This window comes from Thalassophryne amazonica, chromosome 18 (assembly GCF_902500255.1).
Source record: "Thalassophryne amazonica chromosome 18, fThaAma1.1, whole genome shotgun sequence".
In the NCBI taxonomy this organism is placed as follows: domain Eukaryota; kingdom Metazoa; phylum Chordata; class Actinopteri; order Batrachoidiformes; family Batrachoididae; genus Thalassophryne; species Thalassophryne amazonica.
This window is the reverse complement of record NC_047120.1, coordinates 23255854-23275191: the sequence shown is the minus strand read 5'-3', so window position 1 is coordinate 23275191 and position 19338 is coordinate 23255854. Positions and strand designations below refer to the sequence as shown.

The 19338-nt window shown below is 43.9% G+C and overlaps 2 protein-coding genes across 4 annotated transcripts in view; one reads left to right on the top strand and one right to left on the bottom strand.

Annotated features, from left to right (window-relative positions):
* The first annotated feature begins 2349 nt into the window (after positions 1-2349).
* Positions 2350-7535, top strand: LOC117531099 (dual specificity phosphatase DUPD1-like). Its single transcript, XM_034194142.1, has 4 exons — positions 2350-2554; positions 2658-2866; positions 2936-3159; positions 7074-7535. Exons 2-4 carry the CDS (start codon positions 2718-2720, stop codon positions 7271-7273), a joined length of 573 nt encoding a protein of 190 aa, XP_034050033.1. The 5' UTR covers positions 2350-2554; positions 2658-2717; the 3' UTR covers positions 7274-7535.
* Positions 7536-9729: 2194 nt separating this feature from the next.
* kat6b (K(lysine) acetyltransferase 6B) overlaps positions 9730-19338 on the bottom strand; it is a 103512-nt gene continuing 93903 nt past the window's right edge. For all 3 annotated transcript variants that reach the window (XM_034194141.1, XM_034194139.1, XM_034194140.1), the window contains exons 16-17: positions 15946-16204; positions 9730-13771 (exon numbers count right to left, since the gene is read on the bottom strand). In XM_034194141.1, coding sequence (XP_034050032.1) covers positions 11010-13771; positions 15946-16204 — 3021 coding nt within the window. In that variant the 3' untranslated portion in view covers positions 9730-11009. The remainder of the gene's footprint in view (positions 13772-15945; positions 16205-19338) is intronic.

Genomic DNA, 19338 nt, shown 5'->3' with positions numbered 1-19338 from the left:
AAGTCAGCAGAGAAGTTACCTCCATAGAAGTACGATATCTTGGCGATGAGGTGGAGATGACGTCTGGGTTTTATGGAGTGAGATGATGAAGAATGAGTGACAGCTGTCAGGAAATAATGAGTGACAGCTGTCACTCCCGGCTGTGTCCGTGGCGGTAGCGCCCTCTCGTGCCTGAAGCCCGCACTTCAGGCAGGGCGCCCTCTGGTGGTGGGCCAGCAGTACCTCCTCTTCTGGCGGCCCACACAACACGGCCGATATTATTGGCCGATATAAGCCCTTTTCAAAGTACTCACTATCGGCCGAAATTTTGCTGATAGAATGCCGATAATTTCTCATAAACAGAACAGTTACTGAAATAATGTTTGTGTCGGCAATGTAAAATGTCCTTGCACTGTTTGTCCAGTAGATGGAGCTCTGACTCCATTCAACTGAGAGCTGCTTACACCCTTACTTAAATGTATTCATCTCCGGCCCCCTTAATTTGCCGTCACACTGCACTGATCGGCTGACAAAAGCATACAAGTAAGTTTATAAGGATCTATATCCTTATCCTGAACCTATATCTAAGTTGCAACAAGAGGTACAAGATCAGATGTATTTCACAACTCTTGTTAAGGATATGTATTTGCTAATTTCACAAAAGTTTCTCTGTTATAAAGTTAATCAATAGGAGGACAAAACTTCAGCTTTTAGCTCATACCTTTTTGTTAAGGGTCCAAATAAGAACATTTCTTCATTAAAAAAAAAAAAAATAAAAAAAAAAAAATATATATATATATATATATATATATATATATATATATATATATATATATATATATATATATATATATATATATCGGCTGATTTATCGATTATCGGCATTTTTTTCATCCAAATATCGTTATCGGCATCGCCTTCAAAAAATCCATATTAGTCGGGCTCTAGTCGACACTACAAGAACTTGTTGACGGGCAAAATTACAAACATTGTGCTCCTGTCCAATTACTTATGGACGTGACTGTACGTGCCTTAAAATAGCACTGCAGAGTTATTTTTAAACAAATGCAGAAAAGCTGCCAAACAAAATCTTGCTGTAAATGAACAACAACAAAAAAGATTAAATCTATAAATAATTTTCTACTTAATTATTCACATTTCTCACAGAACTGTGTCTAAAATGCTGCCATCCAACGCCATGCACTTAAACAGTGATATTTTGAGAGGCTTGATAAGATGACAAAAATATGCCACTGCGGCTGTGAGAGTGTGTACAGATTCAGGTCAGACTTTGAAAAGAGATGAAACGCTGAAGCCATCTTAATAAGAGATGATCTCCGAAGCACCCTGGGAGACAGAGAAAGATGCTGTCAAAATAAAAGGAATTGGATATCACAGGTTTAATGATTTCACTGTCAGACCGAATGATGGAAGAGCAGGAAGATATGAACGGGAAAAAAATGAAGGAGTCTGATGGTGTGAAAACTCTGTCTGACACGTGAGCGGCGTCATCCAGACATTCTGCAGCACGGTCGTCATCACGCTCTCGCTGCGGGGGAACGTGTTTACAACACTGAATGGGTGGTGCATATTACATAAAGACGCGTGCCTTCTTGTGAAAACCTCGTCTGTCTGACACGTTTTGCTTCTCGTTCGGCCCTCCGAGGGGCTGCAGGAGATCCAGAACATCTTTAACGGGTGTTGGCAGGCGGCGCTTGCAGAGCAGTCATATGGTTTTTCCTGATTTCTGACAATACATGCACAGAGGCTGAGAGACAACGAATAACCTCATCTGTCTGACAGTCTGACACGTTTCACTTTGCTGCAGGAGATGCAGAACATCTTTAACGGATGTTGCCAGGAGGCGCTTGCAGTGCAATCATACGGTTTCTCTTAATGTCTGACAATACGCGCACAGAGGCTGAGAGACACCGAAAAACCACATCTGTGTGACAGTCTGACACGTTTCACTTTGCTGCAGGAGATCCAGAACATCTTTAACGGGTGTTGCCAGGCGTTGCTTGCAGAGCAGTCGTATGGTTTCTCCTGATGTATGACAATACGCGCATAGAGGCTGAGAGACACCGAAAAACCTCATCTGTCTGACAGTCTGACATGTTTCACTTCTCGTTCGGCCCGCCTATGGGCTGCAGGAGATCCAGAACATCTTTAACGGGTGTTGCCAGGTGGCACTTGCAGAGCAATCGTATGGTTTCTCCTGATGTCTGACGATACGTGCACAGCGGCTGAGAGATAGCGACATAATTTCAATCGGTGTGCACCTGTTCACCACAGCTGAATGTGGCCGTTGTTTGTCAAGTGCGAGGATTTGATAATTAGCACATTAAATTGGTGCATTCAGACGAGGTTTTTATTCCCCCCTGCAGGCAGGGAACATGGCAGCTAAGGTCAGAGAACGGCCACATGAGAGCCCTAAAAATATCCTCTGCATTAGATTTCTGTCACAGAGCGGTTACGCAATCTGTACCCTGACTCCAGCCCACCAGGAACTGCAGCACAACGCCATGACCAAACCAAATCCACCAATCAGAACATGGAGGGCTTCAATGTTTCGGTGAGTTGTGCCGCTTGTGTTAGCTAGACAAGAATTTATAGATGGGTAGAACTGCAAGTAAACAGGCAGGATGGTGAAGTGCCATTTCTTTCTCCCCCTTAAGGTCATAAATCATATGTGAGAAGAAGCAGGTGTGAGGAAAGCGGCTTCCCGCGAGTCAGAGATGCATGCTGCAAAGGCAGCGCAGGCTTCCAGCGCAGTGGATGAATATGTCACACCTGGGGGCTATGAGCTGGAGAAAATCCTCAACCGTGGGAGTGTGGCTTACACTCATGTCAATGAGGTCTGGCCTAATGTCTACATTGGGGACGAGTAAGTAAAAAAAGCAGTTAATTATTAACTTAAGTCAAATCACAGTGCAGTAAAACAAAATTCTTGCAGGCAGACTGCAAAGGACAAATATCAACTCAAGAGATTGGGGATTACACACATTTTGAACGCAGCAGAAGGGACGTGGAACAACGTGGATACTGGAGCTGGTTACTACAGCGACATGGACATCGTCTACTATGGCGTGGTGGCAGAGGACGTCCCAACTTTTGACCTTAGCCAGTATTTCTTCTCTGCTGCTCGGTTCATTGAGAAAACTCTCACAAATCCTCAGAGTAAGAACATATACTGTATGTTTATTGCCTCTTATGAGGTAATTTTTTCAATTTTGTATCATTTCTCCTCCAAGGCCTTTTCACATCTGTAGAGGGGAGAACAACTGAAGAGTGTCTATCAATGGTATTTGCTTTGGTTTCTTGGTTGCAATCCAGGTCCCAATGCAGATCCGTAGTGACGTGGATGAAGTGCAACACCAGTGCATGTTTCCAGACTTGACTTGTTTTTGGTCGGGGTAGAGCTGATTTGGTTTGCTTGGGGAAGTTGATTTGGCATAAGTTTTACACTGGATGCCCTTCCTGACACAACTGCAGATGGACAAGGAGACTGAGGTGTGGGTGGCCTGGAAGTGGAAACACAATTGCTCAAAAGTGTCTAAAAAGCATAAATGTGCAATTATCTAGTATTATTACTGCAATACATTACACTGCTGTTGGGAACACAAAGACATATTAGCAGAATATCATAGTGCAGTACAGTAAGTCCTTTACAATTCAATTCACTTTCAATTCATTTCATTTCTGTTGCGCCAAATCACAACAAAGTTGACTCAAGGCGCTTCACGCACGTAAGGTCTAACCTTACCAACCCCCAGAGCAAGAACACCCAGAGCAAACACCCTCTGATGATTTGAGCTGCTTGGGCCATGCTACTGACACAATTAAAAATACAAATATACAGGAAATTTTGGGAGCCCATGCTGTTGCACAGGACGGGAAGCCCGCAGAAGAAGACACTCACTCCCATCTCTGGATGGAGTTGCATCTCAAACAGAGAGAAAAAACAGAATCAGGCAGCAGAAAGACAACAAATACAGTATAATTTGTCAGCATTAAGCAATAACAACAACAACAAAAAACCCAAAAGAAAAACTAAGGTGATCGCCGGACACTAGCCCTAAGCTTCACTAAAAGACACAGACTTTAGATAAAATTGAGGCTACGGACCGCTCTATTTCCTAATAAAATTAATTAAAATATTAAAAAGCATAGTAACATACTATGCCAGTATGCTAGCCATACGAAAAGGAAAATAAGTGTGTCTTAAGTCGGGACTTGAAAGTCTCTACAGAATCTGTTTTAGTGATGCAGGGAGATCATTCCACAGAACAGGGGGACGATAAGAGGCTCCGGACTGTGAGACCCATAGGACAGGTGCTTATCCCCAAATACTGTAGCTTGAAGTTGATGGGAGTCTATGACTTCCTCTAGAAAACACACCAGTCCATCGTAGGTGACCGCCAAGACCATAGTACCATTTACAGCTGGGTGGACCAGGACACTGCAGATGAAGTGTGATCAGGGGCGTCGAACTGGGGGGTAAAGGGTACTATGTATCCAGGGCCCAGAGCATGGGGGGGCACAAAAAAACTATCATTAAATACATTTTTGTGTTGCATGTTATTAATGTCCATACAATTCATGTTGTAAAAGAATATAATTAGAATGAATGTATAAATGTTGTGAAACATAATTCTGCTCTAACGATAACACTGAAAGATCTCTGGGAACCCTTCCCACCCCTGCACAGTTGTACAATGGTTTAGCCCAGGCGCACAGGCAGCACGCTGAACCCCCCCCCCCCCCACACACACACACACACAAGTCCCAAACGGGATCTGACAGAGAGGTATTTAGTAGGGCTGAAACAACTAATCAAGTTAATCAGTTAAAATCGATTATTAAAATAGTTGTCAACTAATTTAGTCATCGATTAGTTGCTAAATAACTTTGTTTTACCGCAAATGTTTCGTTTCTTCCATATAATCTTATATAATCATAATGAGTGGTGCAATTTGGTCCCCCAGACCCCCAACTCAACATTGCTCCCCCAGCTTTAAAAAGGGTTCTGACTCCCAGGTGTGACCTAAGGTACACATGATTTCGACCTGGTTTGACTACTCATTACCAATTTGGTGTTTGTATTAATAAAAAAGAACAAGGGGGGGGGGGGGCTTCAATATGGCTAGTACCTAGGGCCCAGAATTTGGTGCTACACCCCTGAGTGTGATGCTCAAGGACACAGGCAGCCTGCAGCACACACTTGGTATCAAACCCTAGGCTATAGGTTAGAAGTCTGCTCCATCAACCTTTGTTATAAGGGGTGATTGGGAAGTTCTGAAGGGCGTGGTTCCATTTTGTATTCTGAGAAACCAGCATTTCTCAACATTGCACCCAGTGAGTCAAAATTTCACACATTTTTGAGAAATATTTTGCCACCGTCAGTGCTGTATTTTATGGTCAGAAACCTCACACAATTAACAAATCAGATTTGCAGAACAAATGTAAATGGATTAGAATAGCGAATTACAACTCCGAACGCCTTATGGCTCTCAGCCAACCTGTCTAGTGATGAAAACAAGCACCGCATGGCTGTTCTCATTCCATTTAGCAACATACTAGCATTGCCTGCTGCTGAACATTCGTGTAGGGCCTTATGATACACAGCCAAGTCTTTTTGATTAATCAATCAATCCCAAACCAGAAAGAACTGTTTTATGATCAAGGTCCTTGGTCTCAAACCTTGGTACCATTTAGTACAATAGAACCAACAGTTTAATGTGGAATGCCACATTTGTAGTATAGGCTGAAGTTCATCTACATTAGTAAATGCATCAAATTGCTAGTTAAAATTCTCTGATCAAACCTAGTACAACTAAACTTTTCTAAACCAAAACTTTCTTTACAGTTGATGTCATCATGAATCACATCATGTTCTTTCTGGTTCAAGCAGGTAGCTAGGTGGATAAGGACCCGACCTGCCAATATGTAAAACTGGGTTTTAATCCCGTTCATGCTATCTGTGTCCTTCAACAAGACACTTCATCTACATTGTTTCAGTCCATCCAGCTGGAAGCAGGTACAAGCTACAGCTGGGAAAGTAACCTACGTCGGACTGGCATCCCATCCTGGGCGAGTCGTATACTTATTTGCATGGCACGATGGAATCTGGAGATAAAACACCAGCACCAACGGGTCTCAGAGCTTATAGAGGACTTACTGTTGTGTGGGCCGCCAGAAGAGGATGTACTGCTGGCCCACCACCAGAGGGCGCCCTGCCTGAAGTGCAGGCTTCAGGCACGAGAGGGCGCTGCCGCCACGGACACAGCCGGGAGTGACAGCTGTTACTCATTACTTCCTGACAGCTGTCACTCATTCTTCATCACCTCACTCCATAAAACCCAGACGTCATCTCCACCTCATCGCCGAGATATCGTACTTCATTGAAGGTAATATCTTCAGCCGTTTTGTGTTACAATATATCTGTATATTGTGAGTGTTTGCAGGAGTACCGGTTCCTCTTTCTGTGGAAGCTGAGTGAGTGCAGGACGGCACTCTTTTCCCCTGAGGAATCACTGCGGTACTCATCACATATTGAGTGAGAGGTGGAGGTGGCATTCCCACCGTTGTTGTTACTGGGTGTACACACACCCACACTTGACTGTCTTTGTTCTCGCCAGCAGTACCAGATCCGACAGTCGGAGACGGTGATCACCTGGGAATTCGGGACTTGGCGGCTCCAGTATTCACCAGGTTCGGTGGTGGCAGAAATCGTGTGGTTCCGGCTCTTCTCAGGACAGACGTCTTCTATCCTCGAGCCTGCCCACACGTCACCTTTGTAATTTGACTGTAATCATATTCTGAGATTGTCTGTATATTCGTTGTGCACATTTCACAACATTAAATTGTTACTTGTTGGCTCATCTATTCACCGTTCATTTGCGCCCCCTGTTGTGGGTCCGTGTCACTACACTTTCACAACACTTACCTGTGGTTAAATTTGAGCTAAAATGTAAACATTAGTATATTATTACATTATTGTAGATTAAATTTATAAATGATACCTTTTAAATGATTGTAAATTTTGCGGTATGTTCAAGTTGGCTGACTGTGGTTGGTTGGTGTATCTCCAGATAAACTGCTGGTGCACTGTGTGATGGGAAGGAGCCGCTCAGCCACGCTGTTCCTGGCCTACCTCATGATCTGCGAGAACATGACGGTGGTCGACGCCATCGAGCATGTGAAGAAACGCAGGCGGATCATACCGAACTGGGGCTTCCTGAAGCAGCTGAGGGAGCTCGACATGCATCTCCTGGAGGAAAGGAAGTACTGACCATGATCTCCTTTTTTTGTGCAGTATCAGGCCAAAATGTTAAGAAAATTTAAATCTCAGACTCCTGACCAGTGAAACTATTTGACCTGAATACTTGCCCTTGGTCTCTTTTGAGGGTAATCAGGTTGATGCGTTTCAGACAAACAGCTGTTTGAAAAATAATGCCTTGTTTTTCTTCTGTACAACTTAATGCAAGATCATCCTGGAGCTCCAGATCAGGGACCTCAATGACTCAAGACCTCGAGGCTCAGCTACAACTCAGTCAGCAAAAAGAACTCAAGTGAATTTGAGAAATGTATCTGAAATGTGCTGTTTTTCCACATACAAATACAAATGTTGAATTTTGTGGCTCTGCCCAGTTATACAGGCTGAGCCAGGTTGTATCTTAAAAAAAAAAAAAAAAAAAAAAAAAAGTGCCACCTTTTCATCAAGGATTTAAAAAAGTTTATGACTGAAAGACGGATATCACGAAGTTAATATCTCATTTCTGCGGTTTCATTCACATTACTCTGCGGCTGATCCAACCTAGTTTCATGAACGCGGCTCCAGAATCAAGGATGAATGCATTGATTTTTAATATTACATGAAGATGAAGGTTTAAAGAACTTTTTTTGTGTGTTGGAAAAAGTTTAGTTCTGTGTTTTTTATGTTTTAACATGCAACACTGTCATTTAAAAATTTCCTTGAAGTGTTTTTTTTCCCCAAAAAATATAGTGTTAGAGAATTCTGTCTGTCCTCTTGGTCAGCAGTAGAAATTAAAAGCTGGAAAATAATAATAATAAAAACCCCTGTATATACACGTGACCTTGACTTGTGGATGATGCCATGGTATTTTGCGTAATCAGTGGAAACTTGACTGTAGCACTGAAGCTGATTGAGGAATCGGAGCGTCTGCATTTGTGATTGTCCTGGATCCAGTCTAAGAGCCAGGGCCTGTATCCACACAAAGCAACTCAAAGTCCTCTCAAAGAGCTCCTAACTTAGCCTAAAGTTTCCTGGCAAGGAATCTTAGCCTTAGAGTGAGCCAGCAGGTTTCTAAGAGAAAGTCTGAGCAAGGAGGGGACAGAAACTCTTATTTTTGTGAGGAGGCGGGGTTGACCCCATTGCTAGGTATGACACAGCCCTCTAAGAGCTGTGATTGGTCGTCATGGAAAGAGGAGAAATAAAAAACAAATGCGCTCCGCCCTCTTAGTTGTGAATGGACAGAAAAATTAACTCATCATATAACCTGAACTGTTTTAAGATGTGTAATTGTGAGGATAACTTTGTTATGATGAAACCCAGCAAAATTAAATGAGTCTTAAACAGCTTGAAAAGTTTGAACGTACCTTATTCACGTCGAATATCTATATATTAAAAGCGTGCGTGCACATGTGAGATTATTTAGTACGTTCATTGTGAGTACATAATTGTAAATGCATTACAAAAATACATGGATGTCACAAGAAAGTGAAAACACTTATTTCCATTGTGATCCATTTAAAATCAAATTAAAATAGATGCAATAATAAAAGAAAATATTAATACAGACAATAAAAAAATTCATCATCATATAAATAACAATATTAATGTGTGTATATGATAACAATAACCTAAACAATTTGTAAATACATTGAGAGTAAATTAACATAAAATAATGTAGATCAAGCTGATGGCATGTTACTGACTCACTGTCATCCTACATACAAAGAATATCTCTGCTTCTTCTTTCTGCCATCTTCTCTCTGTTTAAGACACTCTTAGGCTTCTTTAAAGTCCTCCTCCCTCCTCTTACCAGTTTGGCACCTTAGGAGATCTCTTAAGGCCTAAGGTGCTTTGTGGACAACTTTCATCTTACCAGGGGAAATGTCTAAGAATTTGAGGAATTCTAACATTTTTGTTAGGATAATGTCACTAGGAGCTATTTTTAGCCTTAGGCTGCTTCATACGGGCCCAGCCTCTTTAAGGACTTCCCCGACTCAGCCATCAGAAGTGAATCTGTATGTGTTTAACTTGTAGACACTGACCTATGTCAGCAGAGACTGAGACACACCACGCAGTTACTTGATCGAGGTGTTTGGTGATGATGATACCTTTTCCTGAGAATAAAGGTCAAAGTCTTTGGGGTCCGGGTGCTCCCTGTTTTAACTGCACGGTTGTCAGACTTTGATGCCACCGTAACTGGTGACTGGATGCTTTTGGTAGCAGGTCTCTTTGGAGGATCCTTGTGTACCGCTGGAATGAGTTTACGTTAAACGAGCGGTTACATAGGGAGACTCGGATGAGGACACATTGTGAGGGAGCACTAGCTGTGTGACATTTTGTTTGTGTGGTGCATTTCTATGGACATGATCCACAGGCGCCCACACTTCACCTGGCAGAGGCAGATAGAGTAGATGGCTACTACTGAGAGGTGTGAATGGACCTGCATGTGTGTGTGTGTGTATGTATTTGTTTTTGATGAAAGCAGAATCACATACATGGTCAATCATAATTTATTCTTATGCTAAAATGTACAGCATTTTAAGTGACTGACAAAAGGAGAAAAATTCATAAATACAAGAAAAAGTCATTCTGTCTGATTTGTGTGCACATAGCCAGGTATTTCCCCCCTGTCCTTACCAGCAACTCTGTACAGGTACAAAGGCTACAAAAGAGAAATATTAACAAAAACACAAGTACAAGCTGCGTTTTACATGCAATCCATTAGCTTAGTTTGGTCTATTCACAGGCTCTATTCTTCTACACTCCGGTAAAATATAAATTGAACATTTTATAAAGATAGAAAACAAATCTACAGACGGAATGAAAACGTAGCTTTAAAGGCATTATGTAAAATAGCAACTTTGGACTAAATTTATACTTTCTTTATAATTCACTGTTATAATCATTTAGTTCTTCTAAATTCTGCCACATTTCTGGACAGTTTGAAAATTTTTTTTTTTTTTTTTTTAGATTTTTTTTTTTTTCAGGGTACAAACACTGAGATATGCTTTGTTATTTTCGACAGAAATCAGTCTGCTTTATCAAACAGAAAGCTGCCTCGAGGAGATCTGTTACAAAAGACTTCAGAATTATACATACATAGCAATAAAACCTCTCAAACAGAACAGAAAACAGGACTAAGTTTACATTTTTTACATTATTAGAATAAACAAAATATAGTTTCATCTTTCATCCCCGTGAGGGGAATCCTAATAAAGGCCAGATATCTTGGAAATGGCTTGCTATTAAGCACAACACTTGTACAGTACTAACTCAATGCACTGTCACTAACGGAGACTGGAGCATGCTAGTTGTCACTTTACAAAATAAGTATAATAATTTAAATATACAAAGGCATGAGTATAGTACAAACTAAATGTCAGCACTGTTAGACAGGTACACTGAACACACAGCCGCGAGCTCCACCTGTAGCAGGCACATTAAATGGCTTCATTTTGAGGCTGCTACACGACTGCAAAACCGCCGGCGATCTCAGAACCCACCCGCCGCGCCCCAACACACGTCCGAGACGCCAACGCTAGTTAAATAGATTCTCGTCGTAACGATGTAAGGCTTTCCCATCTGGACACACAAAAATACTTTTGACATTAGCTTCAAAGTTTAGTCTTGGATGAAAATTTTTGCATTCTTTCCAAGTGCTGCTGGTTTTTAAGTCATAAACGATTAAAAAAAAAAAAGAAAGGAAAAAAAGACAACAAAAACACACAAGGCCAATCAGTGCATCCTCAAACAGCAAAATGCACGTTACTGGTTACCGCCTGATGAAAGGCCCTTTGAGGGACTGCTTGGACACGCCTGTGTTCATGTAACCATGGTGACCAGCTGGAGTGTACACCATGTTGCCATGTGGTGGAGCCTGCATGGGCTGCTGGGGGTATGGCTGTGTTCCCATCATGCCCATCTGCATAGAGTACTGGGGTGACTGGTTCATGTAGGCATGGTTGCCATGGTAGCCACTGTTCATCATGGGCTGGCTCATGCTGTAGCCGTTCATGGCATTGAGGGAGGGCATGTTCATGGAGTTAACATTGTAAGCAGGCGCCGGCATGATGTTCATACGCGGCATGGCGGCCAGGGTCCTGGAGGGCGCCTGCATGGCCACGGTCTGCGGCGGACGCGCGTACATCTGCTGCTGGTGGTGGGACAGCGGCGCCGACTTGGAGCGCACTGAGATGTGACTTTTGGAGGCCATTTGTGACTGGATCCGCTGTGAGGGAGGGATGCCCATGTTGCGCTGCAGCATCATGGGGGGCGGGGAGCTGAGGTTTGGGGGTGGGGTCATCGTGGCTTGCACCTGGGGGTTGGGGACCCGGTGTGGCGTCTGGGACAGGGACACCAAGCTAGAGTGCTGCGATGACAGGGATGGTGTGTTTGCATAAGATGTGATGGGGTGCGAGGCAGAGTGGTTGAATGGTAGCGAGTGAGGGTGATCTATGAAGGTGTTGGTGAACTGCTGCAGTTTGGCCAGACTCAAGCCGGATGACTGCGAGTAGTGCCCACTGCCATACTCCCCCTGGTGGTTGATCCTTTCATAGAGGGCAAAGTTGGGGTTGCCAGATTCAGGGATGTCTGCCAACTGCATGGTGGTGGCAAAGTTTGTGGGTATGGCGCACTGAGCCATTGGCTGCTGCTGGCTTTGCTGACTGTGTTGATTGTGAAGGCTATGCTGCGCGTGCTGATTGTGCTGGCTGAGCTGATTGTGCTGAAGGTGGTGATTGTGGTGGTGGCTGTGCTGGCTGTGGGGACTGTGTTGGCTGTGCTGGCTCAGCTGATTGTGAGGGCCGTGCTGATTGTGTTGGCTATGCTGATTGTGTGGGCCGTGCCTGCTGTTGGAGCTGTGTTGACTGTGCTGGCTGCGCTGGCTGTGCTGGCTGTTGCTCGGGGGTCTCTCCACCACCACGCAACCCTGGGGCGACTTGACGTTGCAGTGCTGCGGTGAGCTCAGGCTGTTCTGCTGAATCATACCGCAGCTGCTGGGGTTCACGGCGGCCATTTGCTGGCTCACAGCACAGCTGCTTTGGGCCAGGCCACTCGGCGGGAGGCTCCCGTAGGAGCAGCTATTCTGGGAGGGGCCCGCCCCACAGATGCTGCCTCCCATGGTGGAGTCGTAGCTGCTGGGGTTCTCGTAGTTTTCTGTGGTGCTCTCGATGCTGCCCAGATCGCTGAAGCCGCTGTCCACCACCTGCTGGGAGTGATCCGACACAGATGGCACGTCCATCATGGGGCTCGTCTCCATGTTATGGAGGGACGGTACGGAGATGGCACTATGGTCTGGGCTGATTTGAGTGTAGCTGTTCTCCAGGATGGAGACAGCGGGGCTGTTAACAGAGCGCACTGACTGACTGGGATGGGAGTGCGCCGAAGAAAGGGGACTGCTGTGGTCTGATTGGGGACAGTCGTCCAGTGAGGTGAGCTGGGGGCTGTGAGCCACATGGGCGTACGTCTGAAGGCTCCTGCAGGGCTCCTGGTTCTCCACACAGTCCTGGAAAATGTTCTCCCGTTCAGTTTCCTGCGTCAGCGACTGAACCGCTTGGGCTGTCTCAGAGTCAACCTCTGTGCAGACTGGGGGTTCCTCCCTCACCGCAGGACTAAGCGGTGGCCTTTCTACCGGCTGAGGCAGCGGATGTTCTGGACTAGGTGGGCTCTCCTCTTCTGACTCAGAATCAGCAGGGTTGTCAGAGTCTACGGCTGCTACTGCTGCAGGCGAGGTTTCTGCCACTCCATCCTGGATGCTTTCTGCAGTGGCAGCTGGTTCTTCTCCACTACACTGTACTGTAGAAACCTGCTGACCCACGTCAGAGTCATCATCTTGTTTTGGCTCTAAAAAAGGTGTGGTACACTCGGGTACTTCTTTCAAGCTCGGTTCTAAATCTGCCTTGGTGCTTTCGGCCTCAGCAGTCTTGGGGCGACTGCTGTCTCCATCATCTACATCCTGATCCTCAATACGTGTTCCATGCTCAACCTCCCGAGGATCTTCCTCATGCTCATTCTCCATCGAAACAGCAGCTTCTGTGCAGTGTTCCACATCTGTGGGCGGAGAGTCCCGTTCACTCTGATGTGGGTCATCTTCAGCCATCTCTGGGGAAGGTCCTCCATCCTCCTGCCTGGGCGACATGGCTGCAGGAGAGCTGACATGAGAGCACACCGGAGAAGGCACAGGTGAACCCTCGGGAGAACTTGTCTTATGGGAGTCGTGATCAGCAGGGCTCTGGGGCTGAGATGGCATCCTCTCTACAGTCCTCTCTGGACTGGGGGAACCCCCACCTGTTTTGCAACGTTCCTCTGTACTGACAGTGTCCAGATCTGGATCAGCTTTGCCTTCCTCAGTTTGAAACGGATGCTGCTCTGCCTCCATCGGAGTTTCAGGAGGCGTGTAGAGGTTCAGCTTGAAGCCCATCTTTCGCTCATTCTTGAGTCTCCATTTCGGAGGGCCCCGTTTCACCCCTTTGGGCCAGCCCTTCTTGCGTTTAACTGGCCGAGGTCTGTTGGGTCTCTTGGAGATGACATCAACTCCTGCAGATAAAAAAATTCAAGATAATTAGCAAGTTTTTTTTTTTGTTTTTTTTTTGCTATACCAGGAAACAAGTGCAAATTAGGTATTACACAGACAATCAGTTGACTTTATTGCTAAGGTCAACGTTGACTAGTTGCTGATCAAATCCTGTCGTGGTAGCTCAGGGGTTGACTTGCACCCAGTTCGTCAGACCTACTCTGGACACGTCCTCATATAAAAGGCTAGAGGGAGGGGCTGGATGTATGAGGGTAGTGTGAGGGCTGACCAATCACTGCCTTCCGGACCCTGTTACCCGACACATGTGCGCAGTGGTATTCAGTGTTGAAGGCAGCGCAAGATGGATGCAAACCAGGACCAAAAAGCAAAAACTGGTAATGAGTAGGATTAAAACAGTGTCACACGGGACACGACAGGACATGGCATGTCACATCGTGATCAGGATATCTCTGTGTTCAGCACCAACACGTGTAGGGCTGCAGCTATCGAGTATTTTCGGAATCGAATATTCTATCGATTATTTTATCGATTAATCGGATAAAAAGGACCTTTGTGTTTTTAAACAATATCAGTAGTGGCAGGGCTCTCCCTAAAGCACTGGCACAATGTTTCTGTGCCATCATGCAGATTTTTAAGGTTAGGGTGTTCCCTCTCTCTGTTTTGCAGGGTTATTATTTATTTTTTCATATTAAGAGTTTTAGAGCTTTGCCAAATCATAAGCCCAGGCAGTCTGTGAAATCTTCAGTGTGCAAATGAAATATGCAATAAGAAGGAAAAACCTTCTTATTGCATGTTTCATTTGCACTTTTTATTACTGTGCTTCATTCAGTGTTTAGTGTATATTTATACGTGCTAGAGCAGCTCAAACCAAAGTCAAATTCTTTGTTTTCTGTGGATACTTGGTGAATAACAAAGCCTTTGAAAAACGGCTGTGGAGTGCAGCGTTTCCACAAAAGCTGCCTGTTGATAAAAACTCCTACCAAATCTGAATTAAAGCTTTATTTTAATCATTAAACATGACTCATTTAAAGTTCGTGTCCTTTCGCTTCATCTGCGGAGGTAGAGAACAGCTAGTAGAGCAAACCGTTTTTTTTAAATAATATATACAAACACACTGCTTAACTTTAAATGCGCAATAAAGCCGTTTCAGACGATCAGTACGGACCCTTTCTCTTAAAAGGCTTTATTTTACTCAGCATATGGCTTTGTAAACTTTTAGCATCGCCTGCTACATTGATTAGTGCTATGGTCTTCTTCTGTGTTTTTTGTGGGAGTGTTACAGCGCCACATACAGGCCTGGTGTATGTTCTACAGCTTTAAACGAAGCCTCGAGGCAACGAATTTGCCTCGAATATTTTTTGTAATCGAATTATTCGAATTTCTCAATGAATCGTTTCAGCCCTAAACACGTGGCTTCATAAGAGACAATGATCTGGTTTCTAAGTGTAACAGCAGTCAACACTGACCATGTTGATATCTACTTTTGCTTTGTTCACAATCATTAGCAGCTTTAGGCATTCACCGTCAGCCTAAACCGCGACAACAACAAAGAAAACAAGTAGCATAATTCTGTGCAAAGACTTAATTAATGCATAAAAAGATGAATGCACATAAATATAATTCAAGAGTCTCAATTTAGAGCATGTCCATGCGTTATAGCGGTGACTAGTTTTAACCGTGACCTTTTTATAAGCCCACAGAACGTTCACATGTGAATTTGTACCATTCAGTCCAGAGAGAAATGAAAGTGACACCTGAGAGTGGTGCTGAGTTATCGCAGTGACAAGCATTTGACAGTAACCTTCTTTTAACCACGTTTCCAATATGAAAGCGAAACCTTGAAGTGTTGTCACAGTGAAAAGGAGTATAACGGATGCACACATAAGTGGGTGACACTAACTTTAAAATCTTCTGGAGGGTGGGCAAAAAAACAAAAAGCCCCACAGGTGTGGGTTGAACCATGGATTTCTAGACATCTCTATGGACTTTGACCATGATGAACGATTGACAGTCAAGTTGGAAAAGTAGGATATTCCAAGATTCAACTTCATAAAATGCATCCGGATATCATGTTACTGTAACTTCAGTAGCAGTTGACGCCGACTTGACTTTCATGACACAACGCTCGGTCATGTAATAAGCACAAATATGCGTTTAACAGTCAATGTTTAAATACCTTCATTCCACTGTTCAAGATTGTCCTTCTGCATATTTTTCTCCAGCCTCGGTCGACCTCTGCGACGCTTCACTGGTGTAATTTCATCTTCCATTCTGCCCACTCGGCAGGTGCGCTCCAGCAGGGGCATAGGGCGCTCATCCTCAGAGTTATCGAAAGGCTCGTTCAACACCTCTGTCGTCTCAGAGATGGTTTCTGTTGTCACACTGCTGTTTATTCGCTTTCTCTTTCGGCCTCTCTTATTGAGCACGATGCTCCTCTGCAGTGCAAACAAAACAAGAAGCGATGAGCACAAAATAAAATGCCCATCAGACCATCTTTTTTGCAAACAAGGGCACCAACTAGATGACCTTTATGAGGCCAGATCGGTCAATCAAACAGACTCTGAAGTGAAATGGAAACCAACCTTGACAACCCTTTCATGAAGATGATGCATAGTTAACATGTTGAGACATGCACCCTAGTCACTGTGGTGTTAATATAATAATAATTTTTGTCCTTTAATAGAGCACACCCCTTGTCTTCTCCACCCACTGGGGTTCTCAATACTGACACAGCTATGTGCTGGATCATGCACAGAGATACATACGTACCACATAGATAAACTGTCATAGCTGATGCTCCCTCACAACCTCACCGCTTACTTGACATAAAGTCATTCCAGCGGTATCCAAAGATCCTCCAGAGACAGAGTACCAAAGACACCAGTCAACACCTTAGGTCACTGTTTAGCGTCCAGTTCTCACAACTATATGACACGACAGAAAGCATCAGGACCATTAAAACGTGGACTTTAGTTCCCCTGTAAAGACACTGGCACCACCTACCGCTGCTGTCCAGTGACCTAATGATTCCATAAGTTCTTCTCAAGCATCTCCCGATCTCAAAAGCTGAGGACCCAGAGACATGAATGTCACTGCTAAGATAAGTCAATGTCTCCACATGTTCAACACTTTCACCACAAGCAGATACACTTCTGACAGGGGAGTCCAGGAAGTCAGTGAAAGCCTGGACATTAGTCACAATCCAGGACAATTGTAAAGTCAGACACTTTGATTCCTCTCTCGGCTACTGCTCACTACTGCATTCAGGGTCTCCACTGACCCTCGGTTCACCCTGTCCAGCATTGAAGATGGACAAGTTCCTCATTTGACACCTACTGAGCATCATTTGGATGCTTCTGCCTCACTCTTCTTATGTTTATTTGTTGCAGCTTGAGTAAAAACCCACATGCGACACAGAAAGTAAAAAAAAACTTGTGTTGGAGAACCGTTCTCCTGTCTTTAGAAGAAAAATGCAAACTCAATGCTTTGCACTAAAAAACAAACAAACCACTCATGGACTGTTGTTCTATTTCAGACCATCTCCCTGACATCCTGCAGTTGGCTGCAATATTATCTCCAGCACAAGGGGGCAGTGCCATATAGACAGAACAGCTGTGAGAAGCAAAGAGGAGGCCAGTAAATTACCCATGACCACTGACAATAGTACAAGGTTTAGCCTGCACAGTCTCGACAGCAGCAGTGAAAACACAATCTATTATCTGCAGCTGCAGGCACACAGGGAATCTGCAGATGACAAGAGGAAGCCACTGAACCCTCCAGTGAATTCATGAATATTTATCAAACCATTCAATCTCACCCAAGTAAACAACATGGCCCCTAATGAAGCAAAATATTCTATTCCACAGAGCTCCTGAAAATATACTGATCGCACGTATTTACGCACAAAACCCTCAGATTACCCTTGAAGATTTTGTTGTGCGCATGTTGTGCACGTGACAATTTTTAAAATCCGTGTGCTCAGGGGTGAAAATACATCATAAAACCTGCCGACTGCATAACAGCCACCTGCAGTTTTTGTCCTCAGTGTTAGCTATGTCGTCTCAAACGGGACACAGTATGGCGTGGAAACAGTGCAAGCAGATTTTTTTTTCGTTTATGGGTTCTGACCAACTTCTACATATCTGTAAGGACATATGCCACGCTCTGCCACATACGGTCTCTGACTACATCACGCATCAATGCAACAGCGTTTGTTTGTTTAGACAGGAGCTAGCATGCATACCACTATCGTGACAGTATGACAGGCGTGAGTAGCACCTCGCTAGCACCTGCAGCGGAGTCGAGCACAGTTCATAACAGCACATGGCTCTTGTTATCAATAAAGGAAAAGCTGCGTTGCAAGAATAACTGTTACAGTAGCGCAGTTTTGGTTGTGACGAGACGAAACCTTGACGCGTCGAAATCGAAGCACCTTAAGAACAGTAACGTGCAGTCATGGAAAAAAAAAATGTAAAATAAAAAAATGAATTAAATGGTTATATTTATCCAGTGATTTGTACTATAAAGTTATTTTCCTTTTAACTTAACCAGTTTTAGATGATTTTTTACTCCAAATCGCTGAATTTTCACATTTACCATTCAAATACTGAGAAGAGATGTGCGCTGTGCCTCACCATGGATTGCGCAATCACTGGGCTAACTGCTGGCATGCTGTGCAGTGAGACTGTATTACTGTCTCGCTGTATGTCGCTATTAAAATGGTCATACACTTTGGCTGTATGAACTTAAATTCCTTCGTTTAGCTGATGTGCATAATGTACAGTGTTTTTTTGTCAACAGCTGTATGTGTTTGTGTGTGTAAAACATGTTTCGTGTGCTGAGCGATCAGAAAACGGCTGCAAAAAGGCACCAAGTGAGGCACGCAGTTCTCCTGCCTCATGTGGAGGACTACACATCAAAACTGAAACAATTTTCTAAACTGGACTTTCAATCGAAGCAGGAGGTAATAATTAAAGGAAGACAAACACCAAAGCTAAAAGGTTTGCGTCAGACTATGGTACAGAAAAGCCGTTCTTTTCAAACGCTGTGGGACACACTATAAGTCTGACTGTGTGGACGACCAGCAAGGAACCGCCTTTTTCTGCTTTTTCTGTATTCTTTTTTCAACTTGTGACAATGACTGGACTCAGATGGGATATTGTGACCTGAACAATTTGCAAAGAAATCTCGTCAAACACGAGCGGTCAACCACTCACATTCAAAGACAGGAAAGGCTCAAAACATAGAGTCGGAACAGGACTGATGAAGGACGACTTTCTTCCCTGGCACCAGTGGTGGGCATAGCTAAACACAAAGTTAGCTACGATAACAGATAATCAGCTAACTGAAAAGTTATCTTTTATAAAGCTAAGTCACGACAGGTTTTCTCCTGTCGTGACTGTACCTATAATGCACTGGGCAGCAGAGCATGTCCACACTAAAACCTTCAAAATTACTTTAAAACTAAAACATATAGCTGATATTTTCATGTTATAAAACTTCAAAAGTGACATTAATTTAAATAACATGTCCGAAATTAGTTTGGTTAAATTTTTAACCATAAGTTAAA

Excerpts from the sequence above, each read along its gene's own strand:
- LOC117531099 (XM_034194142.1), top strand. The coding sequence starts at position 2,718 with ATGCATGCTGCAAAGGCAGCGCAGGCTTCCAGCGCAGTGGATGAATAT. Across the intron at positions 2,867-2,935 it reads AATGTCTACATTGGGGACGA|GCAGACTGCAAAGGACAAAT; the intron begins GTAAGTAAAAAA and ends AAATTCTTGCAG. Across the intron at positions 3,160-7,073 it reads AACTCTCACAAATCCTCAGA|ATAAACTGCTGGTGCACTGT; the intron begins GTAAGAACATAT and ends GTGTATCTCCAG.